Source organism: Metopolophium dirhodum, chromosome 7 (assembly GCF_019925205.1).
Source record: "Metopolophium dirhodum isolate CAU chromosome 7, ASM1992520v1, whole genome shotgun sequence".
NCBI lineage: Eukaryota > Metazoa > Arthropoda > Insecta > Hemiptera > Aphididae > Metopolophium > Metopolophium dirhodum.
This window is the reverse complement of record NC_083566.1, coordinates 25,206,377-25,220,638: the sequence shown is the minus strand read 5'-3', so window position 1 is coordinate 25,220,638 and position 14,262 is coordinate 25,206,377. Positions and strand designations below refer to the sequence as shown.

At 27.6% G+C, this 14,262-nt stretch overlaps 2 protein-coding genes across 3 annotated transcripts; one reads left to right on the top strand and one right to left on the bottom strand.

Annotated features, from left to right (window-relative positions):
- The first annotated feature begins 54 nt into the window (after nt 1-54).
- LOC132949558 (uncharacterized) lies at nt 55-6,342 on the top strand. Of its 2 annotated transcripts, none has more exons than XM_061020503.1 (5): nt 55-263; nt 1,057-3,775; nt 4,082-4,150; nt 4,204-4,293; nt 4,360-6,342. In XM_061020503.1, exons 2-5 carry the CDS (start codon nt 2,951-2,953, stop codon nt 4,420-4,422), a joined length of 1,047 nt encoding a protein of 348 aa, XP_060876486.1. In that variant the 5' UTR covers nt 55-263; nt 1,057-2,950; the 3' UTR covers nt 4,423-6,342. The 2 variants fall into 2 exon arrangements, with proteins under 2 accessions (XP_060876486.1, XP_060876487.1); XM_061020504.1 differs by having other exon boundaries at nt 1,045-3,775.
- A 793-nt stretch (nt 6,343-7,135) lies between these two features.
- On the bottom strand, nt 7,136-12,332 carry LOC132949560 (cathepsin B-like). The gene is made up of 6 exons (XM_061020505.1): nt 12,169-12,332; nt 8,927-9,151; nt 8,627-8,827; nt 7,919-8,078; nt 7,700-7,810; nt 7,136-7,623 (listed from the first exon to the last, which is right to left on the bottom strand). Exons 1-6 carry the CDS (start codon nt 12,289-12,291, stop codon nt 7,418-7,420), a joined length of 1,026 nt encoding a protein of 341 aa, XP_060876488.1. The 5' UTR covers nt 12,292-12,332; the 3' UTR covers nt 7,136-7,417.
- Nucleotides 12,333-14,262: the final 1,930 nt, after the last annotated feature.

The following is a 14,262-nucleotide window of genomic DNA, read 5'->3' as shown; positions in this document are numbered from 1 at the left end:
TATAATTTAATTATTAATTAAAATAATATTCTTAACATAAACACCTGGTGTACAATAATGGCAGCGGAGTTGTTACTTACCTAGTTCTTCGACAAAATCGTCAAACCGTAATATTGTTGATATTTTCCACATTATTATGTTCATTTATATTATATAGTAATTATTTATCAAATCCAATATCGAAGATTATAGTGTAATTCATTGTGAACTCGTAATAACGATATACCTATTCGTTTTTCGTTTATCTCGTCCAAAAAATAAAGGTAAGTACGTTTTTAATGAATCGTTTATCGCAGATTTCATAGTTGTATGAAGTACCTCTTATAAGTGTTTACTTCAAATTTTTAATATGCCATATACTCTGATTACTCTAATTTAAATATATTGTATTTAATTAATATAAAAAAAAATGACACGTACGATGTTTCTTTCATGTCATTTACAAATCCAAAGTCATTGCGTTGAATTACCTTTTTAAATGTACGAAATTTTTTTAAAACCAACAATTTAAGCTACTTAATTTACTGAAATGTATATAATAATTATTATCATATAGACTTGATTAAAAAAATCACTTGATACATTTATTGATTAATATAACTGTGTGGTAATCCATATTAGATTCTGAATGGAGCAATGAATGTATTTGGTTTTAAAATGATGTGTTTTTTTTTGTATTTTAGTATTTGTCACAAATTTTGGATTTTTTAAAAATGCTTCAAACATTCTTCAACTTTCAACTTTTCTTTTTTAGTAACAAAGGGGAAATATTTGATACTTTGGGGAGTTAAAAGTAATTCCCAGTAGGTACCTACTTTTTTTAATAATTGAGAAAATTAAAAAAATATTAGGGAAAACAGGAATTTTTATATGAAAAATCGATTTTTTATCTTGTATTGTAATTTAAAAATGAATAATTGTAGATACTTAAAATCTACTCTAAAATTTGTTTGTACTAATTTAGGAATATCGTAAAATGTTTGTGTTGTATTTCATGTAAATTTTTACTTTTTATTTAAAAATGTGAAGAAGATTTTTTTTTAGTTTTTTTTTCAGATGAACCATAATCAATAGCAAGAAAGACAGAAGGACTCTGATTGACTGATTTCACAACTTCTCAAGTATCCATAGAATAATGCAGAAAAGAAAATAATCGTAATTATGGTCGAAGATTTTTAATTTAATTTAAATAAAAAGTTGACTTTAGTAGATTTTGATTTTGAACGGTAGAACGCATATGAACCATAGCCCAAATTGGATATTTTAATATCTAAACAATAAAAAAATAACAATTTTAGTTAATTTGCTTGGTAAAAAAAATATTATCTGTAGGAACTTGAGTTTTTTTGTCGGTTTGTATAATACTTTTAACGTCTTATAAAAATTAAATTTTCAAATAATTTAGATTAATCTCAAGTTACTTATACGACAAACCTATTCAAATTTCTACAGTATGTATAGTAATATTTTATGAAATAATATTATAATAGTTAGGTATTATATATAGGTAGGATGATAAACTATTTTTTTTCATAAATTAGTCGAACATACCGCGACCGTATAGAAAAAATAAATATTTATAGCAGTATAAATTTATTATAAAATATCCTATGAAGAATAGGCCGTCTTCGGTCAGAACCGTTTTCGTACGATTAATTAATTATTGAATTCAAATTTAACACATCCATTATAGTTGCCAACTAAATGGATATAGGCACACTTGTCACATACTATACAGCATATTGATTTTCCCACTTAATGTTTAACTTGGATGTTCACTAAATATTAATGCATATAGCATTTCTAGGCATTACATAATTTTCAAATTATTTTGGCTTATATCATGATATTCATAGAATTTTTTAGTATTTTATTGATTTATATAAAATATAATTTTTTTGTTTAAGTCGAGTGTTGAAATATCAACACAACGTTACCAAAACAGCACCTAAGTGTTTTTACGGGAATTAAAAAAAAGTGTACGCAATACCACATATATTTTTATGATCATGTGAAGTTCAAATTATGATGATTATTGCTTCAAATTGTAATATCTTCTAAATTGTTTCTATCTTTTTAAATCTAAAAAATTAAAAGTTATTTTGCATTAAGTTTTGAAAAATTAATTTTTTGTTCATACATCATAATGTTTATATTTTATAGTATTAAAATTGAACAATGTTGATTATGGCATTTCAAGCAAGCAGCTTTCTGTATTTTATTTATCTTAATTAAAATAGTAATAATATATATATTCATATTGTATATGTTAAATTATCAAATGTATGAGCATTTTCTGTCATCAGATCTGTTCAGGATTGTGGAACTGACTCTCAATATTTGCAGATAATTTCGAAATTTAATATAAAATATCTATAGTGAACTAAATAATTACGCATGGATTGTATTGTATAATATAATGCCAATGTAAACGTAAACAATGTATAGTTTTGGTTTGTAATTAATATAAGCTTAAAGATGAAAAATGTATTCATTTTTGTTATGTTTAGTATAATAATAATATAATATGCGTTTGGGTTTCAAAATATTTTACATATACCTAATGTAAAATCCATTACTGCAGAATAACTCACTCAAACATGGACTATTTTATTAAAAAGTGTTTTTGAGGGTGTGCATACACAACGTATTCATATTCGAACTTAAAAGTGTCCTAAACTAATCCTGTATAGGTGGATAGTTACCTGACCAAACCGTTCATTGTATTCGTGTTTACATATCCACTTGAGGCTTAAGGTACATGCAGGAGTATATCACTCGAAGGTTATTTGCTACCATTAATCGATCTTGACTATTGAAATTCCTATTGTTGTAAAAAAAACAGCAATTCTTTATTATACGCCTGAATCAAATATTGTGTACGGTATACCTATTGAGAGAAAAATTACAGATATCGTTAACATAATTCCGCGCGAATTACGTTTACGTCATGAAACCTTTACACGGTCGCATAAAACCGTTGATACATTTCTGCCTCCTATTTGGTATGGAGTTTTGTTGTAACGACTTTCAGATCGTTTATTTTCTATTGATATTCATTAATATGTCAGTAAGTATTTACATATACTATGAAATGTTCATTTATGTCCAAACGCATCTGTCGGAAATGTTTGACCTGTCTACAATAACGTCCGTGGTTCGACTGCATATCCGATTTTTAGCGCATCCGTTAATGATTGTATTGTTGTATGTCAAAAAGACGACCATTATGAACTACATAAGCGACTTTGATGATCTCGTCCACAGAATCAATGATGTCTCACTGAAGCCGTATATGATAAACTTCTTCGGTTGGCTGTCGACTATCTTGGTCGCGGAATTCATACAGATAATGGCGTTTCATCATCGCACGAACTTAAGATTTTTTACGATCTCTGCCACTGCTCAGTTCGTTATCTCTAATGTGTGGCTAGTCACACCAGTTTTGATGTACATTTTTCTCATCTCCTTGGTCTCCCACGGTATACGAGAAATGAACAACGACATAACCTCGATCAGAGCGTGGAGAACGCACATCCTCAAATGGAAAGAGCTGCAACACGTGGGAATAGTTCTAACTAACTCGGTGTTTGGAAAGATTATCATTATTTTTATAATGTTCACCATCATGGAATTAACCTTTTTCTGTTTTGCGATATATTTAAGTTGGAGAAGGAATTATCCTAATGAAATGTTTGCATACTTAATAATCCTGTTTGTTCGGGCAGGCTTGATGTTTCAACTTTTCCGAACAAGTCATAGTTGCAAGATAGAAGTAAATAAATTATTAAAATAATGCATAGTTGTATATTATCTTATGTTTAAAGAAAAATTATTTTCGTTAACCATTCGCAGTCATTTCAATATAAATATTTTTAAAGTTAAACAATTTTTGTCTATCTTTGAACCCTTCGTATGTGTTCAAATATTGTCCAATATAATTTTACATGATTAACTAAAATTATTTTAGATGGAGCAGATCATTTTTTTAATTTCTGGGGCATCACTATATAATGACTATAGTTAATTCATAAATAATTTGTTTTTATTTTCAATAATGTCTAATTATTTTATTTTTAAGAAACAGATGAAAAGGACACAAATACTTTTGAATAGTGCTGGTAAAACTACAGTATCAGATTACAAAGAAGTATGAAAAAGTAAATTGAACAATAATATAATAGCTAGTTTAATTATACTTAGTTTCAGTTCACCTCTATGTACATGCTGCACACTGATTTCAGTTTCATGCCGTGTAATATTTTTGATATTACGTACAGAAATTTAGTAACTGTAAGTAATTATTAAATTGTACCAACCTATAAGGGAAAATAAAAATAAAAATAAATTTTTTTATAGATATTCACCATAATTGCTGCCTACTCGGTTTTTCAAATTCAGATAAAACTAGTTTCATATTAATGCAACTAAATTATATATATATATATATATAGATTAATATTTGCGTAATTATATAAACATATTATAATACCTAATTAATAATATTTATTTTTATCATAATCAACTATACAATCAAATATACTTCAATACAATGCGTTCAAGAATTTAGATTCTGATTGGAGTGATGAATGTATTGAGTTTACAATGATGAGTGTGTTTATTTTTTTGTTAAATAAACAATAAAAATTTTTTTGCGTTAGGTCAAAAATGTTGAGAATTTTATACAAGGTTCCTCATAAGTTATAAGTCATTAATAAAGGAATTTAAAATAATATTAAAGATACATAACTACAATTATCTTTTATAAGCATTTCAACTTTTAAAGTTCATTATTATATTTTTGCTAACTAACCGAAAGTTTAATTTTCAATGACGGTTAAAGCGTTGGAAAGCGTCCTTTTTCCGTTCAGCAATCCCCAAAAGTGCTGAATGCGCATATCACGCGTATCCCCAGACAACCAGACGCTAAAATCTATACCACGATCCTTACAAGACATAAACTTTTGGTTACATCTTAATATCTTATATTCGTATTATAACATCCATGCATGACGCTCAAAATAAATAAAACCAAATCGTTTCTTTCGTGAAATTGTTTTCGTAGAATAGTATAATGGTTGTTGCATAGATCCCTGCATTAGGTACCTTTGCCGTGATCGATGAACGCAGAGTCGGGACAATAAATAATATGTGTGACTCATTCGAGAAGACAATTTCAGTCTTGGGTGAAATGCAGTTCGTGCCACCTACGTCGCCCGCGACTGAAATAGCTCACTTCACTTTATATCATTGAATTCAGATTTAACACCATTCATTACAGTGACCCAATATTGTAATCTATTGTACAGCAGAGTGAAACTCACTTATGCGGTTTTTTTTTTAAATTTTTTAAAATTAAAAAATTATATAAGATAATTGAAAACAGTAACTAGAATAATAATTCAGTGTAATTCAAAATTAAAATAACTTGTACGATTATTCTTAGTGTTAATATTATAATATAAAATATGAGCGCCCATAAAAAAAAATTATTATGGATTTACGCTTAATTTTTTTTATAATTCCCACTAACATCCTTTATGCTTATAAATAGTTCAAAAATAGTGATTATATTTTGAATTTTTTTTTGTGTTAAGGAGATGCCAATTTAAACATTTGGTGAAGATTTCATGTGTCTACAGTTATTATTTTTAATATTACAACAAAAAACAAAATTGAATTTTTCAAAAACTGATTTTGCATTAAAATCTAAGTTTTTCCTTTATTTGTTGTTTGTTTTTCTTAACGCTTTTGAAAAGTACTGGGGATTTTTATTTTTGACCTCCACCCCTCCAAAGTACCAAATAGATTGTTTGTTGGATACATTTCCTTCAAAAAAGATTCTGAAGTAGAAAATTGAAGCATTTTTACTGCCTTTAAACGTGATAAAAGACACAAATAAAAAAAAAATCATACATCGTAAATTCAATACTGTCATTGCTCCGCTCAGAGTAGTAGAATAGTACAGGTCGTATTATATTTGTTATTATTTGACATAATAGTTGATTAAAAATTAAAATATATAAATTAGTAAAATATAATTTACTTATAGTTAGAAGTTGTACATTTTTCTCTAGATTGCTCCATGCTATTAAATTGCATACACACATTGCCGTGTTTAAACTAAAATCTTATTATTTTTATTTATTATTGGACTATTTTTTGGAATATTTTGTTTTTGACAACTTTGAATAAAAACATTGAATGTATCAAATATATTCTTACAAAATAAATGTTTGTAGACAAATTTAAGTTACATACTCAATTTGTTAACAAGTAATTTAAAATTTTATATATAGTTTAAAGGAATTGTCAATTTGCCGAAAGCAGCTACAAACGTTTAAGGCGCATTTATTAAAAATAAATAATTATTATTTATTTACGTAACTATTGTAGTTGATATTTAAGTTGGTATATATTTTTGTTTTTTTTTCTTACAACGAAATAAATTTCAACCATTTATTTATGTATTTATATTAATTAATTCAATGTATAGTTAAAAATGTATATAGTTTGGTTCCTACTTCATATTATACTATATAATTCATAATATATTTGTATTGTGCACAAAGGTGAGCAATGTGAGATGAGTTCTTAATATCAGAGGCGTATTTGAGATGTATCGTTAACAGTGTGTTAATCATACGATGAAAACGACGAAAATACCGATCATCAGTAAACCACTAGTAAATTGTAAATCCTGTGTAGTATCTACTGCAAATAATATGCAATACTGGTATCTACGCTCTTATCCAATAATATAAAATATAAATATAATGTCAAACCAATGTAGGATTAAATGTGTCGGCTGCAGGCAAAGGCTCAGTACAAAAGGTGCTGCACTGCTGTGTTTAACCACGTACACGATGTAGTTAAATAGTTAATATTATAGGTACAGATAACTAGAAGAATAGTTTATAAAATATGTTTCATATACGTGACCACGTCCCACTGTGAAGGATACGTTGTACAACTTATACTGCAATCTGTCCACCCCACACTCCATTGACCAGTGACCGGTCAGTTACCAATTCTGCATCATAGTATGTGCCGTGCAGCGAATCCACATGGCTTTGTGATAAGGATAACAAATTATTTCTTATGGAAACATTTTTTTTTTTGATTGATTGTGCGATTATGAATAATTATATTTATTTTAATTTTTATAACTTTATAATAATTTTTGATTTACTTCGTATGTATTATTATAACATATTGTATTTATAATTATAGAGAGTTACTAAATATTTTTTATAATTGTAATATTTTTATGAAATTAATACGCAATTGTTCGTTGAGAAATACAACATATTATTATAATGTAGGTATCAATTTGAAATCCCATATTGTGTTATATCGTTTGCTAGTTTCTAGTATATTATTTCATAAACTAGAACTATTACGTTTGCGTTATAACTTATAATACTGGTCTTCCGCTTATAAAATAATCTTCAAACAAACATTCATTGTAACCACGACGGATTTTGAAAAATCCTTTGTCTCCCCAAGAAGTGCCCCATGAGTTGGCAGCCAACCAATATTGAACGCCTCTGTTTACACCCCATCCAATGACCTTTACCGTAATCTGACCAAGTAATTTACCAGTTACATGTTGATAAATTCCTGAAAATAAAAATGAAAATACAGTAATTGTATGGACAGTAATTTTTCCGAGATTAATTTTTATTTTATATTATACCTGACTTGTATGTTAGGAAATCTTCATAAACACGCATTATAGCAGTTGCAGGCCCATGTTTTTTCAATTCATTCCTGATCATTCCTGCACAATTCCAATCAATTCGTATTCCTAATATAAATGAAATATTTCAATATTTACAAAAAAAAATAGTTAAGATATTACGAAATATCAATTAATTATTATAATCCAATTTCGAAAAACTTTTCATCAACCTACCTTTTGAAATGTCTTTTAGGAAGGGTTTTGAATAGTTTGGGTTGTAGCAATTCAAAGTGCATTTTGGTGTCTCTGATTTATATTTTCCGCACATATATGATGGACTTCTTTCGTCCATAACCGTATGGTTACATGGTGGTATCAACCATGGTTGACAGCCCTATAATGACGTATTCTTTTTACTTAATTAGTTAAATTTATAAATCATAATCTATATTTTAATAACAACAGACGTAGTAAAAACATATTGGATTCTTTAAAAAATATTAAATTTATGGAACTTAATTTTTTTTATTTATTGGATTAAGGCTTTGACGACAGAGGTCATTAGCCTGTACGGTTGAAAGGGTTGGTACTATAAGGTTGGAACGGTTGGTACAGTTGTAAACACGTGTATGTGTGGTAAGGTTTTGCGCACTACGAACCCGGATCACCCATCCTGGAACTAGTGCAGCTTACTCTCAGTCAAGTTGCGTGACTGATAGCAGGCAACGCGCCATGCCAAGTCACAACTTTAAAATTGTAAGCTTTGTTAATATGTCATTAAAAAAAGAGAAAATAAAGAAGGAATTGTACGATATATCATTTCAATCCTAGTTGACATATTGTGTGAAAATGATTGCTGAGTGAAATAAATGTATCCAATCGCCTAGCAAATTTATTTCGTGTATTTAATATTGAATATGAATTGAGAAAAATTCAAATTACTTCATCGCTACCGTAATCGCCTCCTGTGACCAATCCTCTTTTCATCCAATATTGCCACGCGGCTCCGGAATAGCCGCCATTACATCCGTCACCACAGTCATCACAACATGACAACATTTTTTGTGGAGAATAAAACGCTGTTATATTTTTTTTTGACTTGATACATATGCGGTCGTTAATAGCTGAAGTGACGGAAATCGCCTGAACAAATCCATAATTTACCGTACACAAGTTTTGATAACACTTGTCACATTATTACGAAATTTAACGAAACCGCAAACGAATAAAAAAAATACACACCCAGTCGGCAGCACAGTTTCCCTGGTTCCATATGTGAGCAATAGAAACGCATTCAAACCATTTATTTCTGGCGTCGAAGGTTTCCGGCATATCGTTCGATCCATCATCCGTATCGTAATCATTGTCCTTGTGACCGATAATATCGATATCTTTACCATTTTTTTGAAAGCCCAAAGTTCCAACTATGTTTTTGTAGTCAGACGTACCGAGTTGGTTGATTCCGGCCTACACATAAAAATGTTATATTAGATGGTCCTAGCTGATTTAGTCCAGCCCATATAAAAAATGTATTTTTATTAGCTGGTACGAACTCTGTGGACATATTTTATGACTAGTGTTCAAGTGAAATATAAAACTGGACATTTTAATAAGATTATTTCAGTATAAGTATATATACTTAGGTTAAACATATTACACCTAATAGCTTATATTGTCCACGATTATAATAGATATAATAATACCTTTATTTAGTATACATGTTGGTGGATGATACATCAATGGATAATTTGTCAACATTTTAGATTCTGAGTGAAACGATGAATGTATTGATTTTACAATGATGTGTGTTTTTTTTTTTATTTTTTTTTTTTTTTATTTTTTTTTTATTTTTTTATTTTTGTGTCTGTGTACACGATAAGTAGTCGAAATAATGCTTCGATTTACGACTTCAGTATCTTGTTCGATGGGAAAGTGAATATCGTTGGTGCATTGGGGAGGTCAAAATTTTAATTTCCCAGTAGTTTTCAAAAGCGATGTGAAAAACAAAAGAAAAATTAAGGAAAAACGGGAATTTTTACGCAAAATCGATTTTTAACAAAATCGATTTTGGTTATTGGTGTAACTCTAAAACAAATGACCGTAGATGCATGAAATTTTCACTGGTTGTTTATATTTGCATTTTCTATACACAATAAAATTTTGAAAATAATTTGACTTTTTTTGAACTGTTTACGGACATTGTCAGTTTTCAGTTTTTTTAAATTTTTTTTCTATAAATATCAATAAAATTTTATTTGTTGGGTAAAAAAGCTTGAAAATTTAATAGAAGGCTCCTAGGTTATTGTTTCAAAGGCAGATGAAAAAAATTAAAAATCCTTAGTCACAGTTTTTTTTTATACACGTTTAAAGTTCAAATCTTGAAAAAATACGGAAAAATCACGAAAATTTGCAAATTATTTTGAGTTAGAAATTCATAAAAAATTTTCTTTTTAAATCTAAGATTTTAAAATCTAATACAAGATTCCTCATAAGTTTGTCTAACTTTATCAAAAAAAAAATTTCTACAAGAAAGTCAAATTAAATTTTTATGAGCGTTTTAAATTCATATTTTTACAACATTAGATATTCACTCGATTTCTCATGTACCGATTTCCTTATTTTCTTGTAATTCAAAAACGAATAACTGTAGATACATGAAAATTTCACTGAATGTTTATATTAGCATTTCCTATACACCATACAATTTTGAAAATATTTTGACACTTTTTGAGCTGTTTACGGGCATTTTCAGTTTTCAATTTTTTTAGTTTTTTTTTCTATAAATATCAATAAAGTTTTATCTGTTGGGCCAAAAAGTGTAAAAATTTAATACAAGACTCCTGATATATTTTTACAATAGCAGTTGAAAAATATTGAAAATACATAGGCACAGTTTTTTTTTATAAGCATTTAAAGATCAAATTTGGACAGAATTTATCAAAATCTCGAAAATTATCAACCATTGTAATTAATAAATTATAAAATGTTCAGTTTTTATAGCTAAGGATTGAAAATTTAAAACAAGATTCCATGTAAATAGATAATTCGGTTACCAAAAAATCTAAAAAATACACAAGCACAGTTTATTTGTATAGTCATTTTAAGTTCAAATTTGGACGAAATTACATAAAAACCTAGAATAACTATTTTAGTTATTTTGTTGTGATTGTATAATATTATTCGTGGGCACTTGAAACTTCTAATTTGTAATATTTTCATCGATATATTATGATGATAGTATCACGGTTTGTTGTTGATGTATAACGCGTTATATGTACCTAATGGATATTGTGATATGATTAATTTGGAATTTATTATAGGTCAATTTTTTTTTTAATACCATAGATAAGTGTATAATATGTCTTATACCTAGACTGACATATCGTCTCCACTCAGAATCGTTTTTCTTATACAATGATATATCATTGAATTCAAATTTAATACCATTCATTATACAGTGACCCACTTGTAACCTACAGTACAGCAGAGCGACATCCACTTGCCCACCTTTTTTTGTTTCTATTTTATCTATTGACTTATTGTAAAATATTAAAATTACACTTGCAGAGTAAACAATCATTTCAAATTAAGATTACTTCGACTTCAAAGAATTATCTTTTCTTGTCACCGAGTTTAATTTAATTCAATCAAGTCTAAACTGTATGATTGCATACAGTTTGACACAATACTACTGAAGTAAGTGTTACATTATTTTGTATTCATTTGAAATTAACGAAAAAACATTGCATTTGGAAAACTATTCTGAATGATGTTTCCAAGAATTATTAATTGTTATGTTTCTTTGCAAGTAAATAGTAATAAAGTGGTAACCTGAATATTATCAGTAACTCTGAAGTTGAAACTTTGTATTCACTTTTAAATTGAGACTCTCTTATAGTAGCCGATTCTATAAATAATTTTTATATAAACATAAAAATACCAAACATAAATTAATATACCTAATTAAATAAAAGTAAATAGTAATTTCATATATTATAAAAGTTATGTAGGTATTACATAAATATTTTACCATACTTAAATTGTTAGGTAAACGTAAAAAATGCCTAAACAATTATTTTTTATCTATAAATTAAAAACTATTATGAATATTACTATTTCAAATCACTAAAAATATTATAACATTAATTTTTAAATTAAGTAAAGTTATTTGAATCAGTTACTTCTGCAGGTTTCATGATAATCTTTTTTTTTTAATAAATTCAATTTTTTTTTAAAATGGACGAGTCATATATTGTAAGGTACCTACAAAGTTGAAAAAGTTTCCTAAAACAACCTATTTATAGTAATTTCATAGACCTTAAAAATAAAACAGTTTGTGATAAATATTGTATGCCCATAACTTAGGCGCATGAAATAATTGTTATTATATTGAACAAACATTAAATCGTTAAATAGCATTTAGGTATCTTAATGGTTGTATCTTATTTATTTTAATTTTTAAATAATTATATTGTTGAACTTACTTCCCATGGTACGTTAGCACGGTTTACGTGATCAACGATGTGTTGTAGTTTAAAATTTGCATAACACGACAGCCAAATATTACAAAATAATAGTAACAATAAAATCTCATTATTTCTCAACATGATGATGATTGAAATTGGTAATTTCTATTGTAAGTGAATACCAACAAATAATTTATATAGATATAATATATTGTTTAATGAAGACTGATATTGTTATCTCTTAAATTAACACTTAATTTTAAGTGTTATGTACGTTTTTAAAGCAGATTTATGTACTTAAATACTTACTTATTAAAATGTATAATGACATTGATATACCTACTTATAATACAGATATTGTTGAAGAGTAAATAGTATTTTGTCAAATTGTGTAAATAGACTTTTTATACATTTATAGATAAATCTATTTAAATAAAATATTAGGTATCTGATATGTACTTGATATTAGTTTATAATAAAATATGTAATATCTACGTGTGATAGGTACTATATAGGTAGTATATTGTATGATAATTTAATATAAGCGTAGAACTACCCACACTATTTCCATAGATTAACATTTTGTATTACTCGCCATTGACTAGATCACTGTAACGAATGTGTTAAATTTGAACTCAATGATAAATCATTGTACCTACTTAGTATAGACCTGCAAGGACCATACATTTTCGGCCTGGTACATTAATTTTATCCTCAAGCCTTGCCTGGCCCGGTCCAAAAGTTATTGTGGAAAAAAAGGCCCGAAAATAATGCTAAGCTCATAAAAAGCCCAGTCCGGTCCAACAATTTTTTTCTTAAGCCCGGTCCGGCTAGATCTAAAACATTTTGTGAAAAAAAACGCAGGCTCAGCACGAAAATAATGCTAAGTTCATAAAAAGCCCGGTCTGGTACAACAATTTTTTTTCTTAAGCCCGGTCCGACATTTTTTTTAAGGCACTATGGGTGCACTAGCAATAGTACTGTAGACTGTTGTTGTAGTAACTGGCAATTTGTATTCTTCAGTCAAACACAAAGAGTTTTTTATAAATATTCCAAATTAACGTTTCTATTTATCTTTAAATAGGTTTATTATACTCCCTCATCAAGATATTATTATTACATTAGTTGTGATTGTATCCATTTGTACCAACGTCAGTTCTATCGTTACTATTTATTATTTTAAATTATGATAATTTATTGTCGAAGAAAAAAGTCCGGTCCAACCCCTTTTTTATTTTAAACTTTTAAAGATCCAATGTCACTACGGACTGGGCTTTTTGAGAATCGGGTCGGGCCCGGCTTTGCAGGTGTTTACTACTTGGAGTACGGTTGAAAACAAGTGAAACCCATTCCTAGCGGAGACGGTCTGTCAGCCTATATTTCTCAGGGTATATTATTTTATCTTTAAATTGAAATTATTAATTCAATAGGTTGAACTAATTTTAAAAACAAATGGCATTTAATATCATATAATTATCATTACTATTACTAGCTATTATAAGTCTATATCATGGTAGCACAGTATGAATATCTTCGTAACATAAATAATTTAAAATGAATCTAAATATTTTTTAAATGTTATTGTGTAATGTGTTCCTAACTATATTAAATTACAGCAAAAAGTTTCCATTGCCTACTTCCTTCCTTAAAATAATATTATTTAAAATATTGATTTTTGTTTAAGTATTCAATGTTGTCAAAATCTGAACTTGAAATAGGATTTTTACTGTTCTAAAAGGTGACGAGTCTGATGACAAACAAAAACAAATTTAAATTAATGTACTTGCCAGTAACTTAACCACTAAACATTTTGAATTTTATATTGTATAAGTCGTAAATTTCATACTTTAAATTAATATGATGTTTCAAGTGCCTATACCTATGTACTATAATATACATTACTATGAGCTATATTTTATTCTCAATAGTGAATACAAAATTATTTATTCATATAAACTGTATTATTGTACTGTGTTTATTTAAAAAAAAACTTTTTCAAAAACGGTTTAAAATGGTTTATTTAATTATACTACCTACCTATTTTATATTTTAAAATAGATAATTATTTTGTTCAACCATTGAAGAGATAATTAAAGATAGAGGTCCACGGCT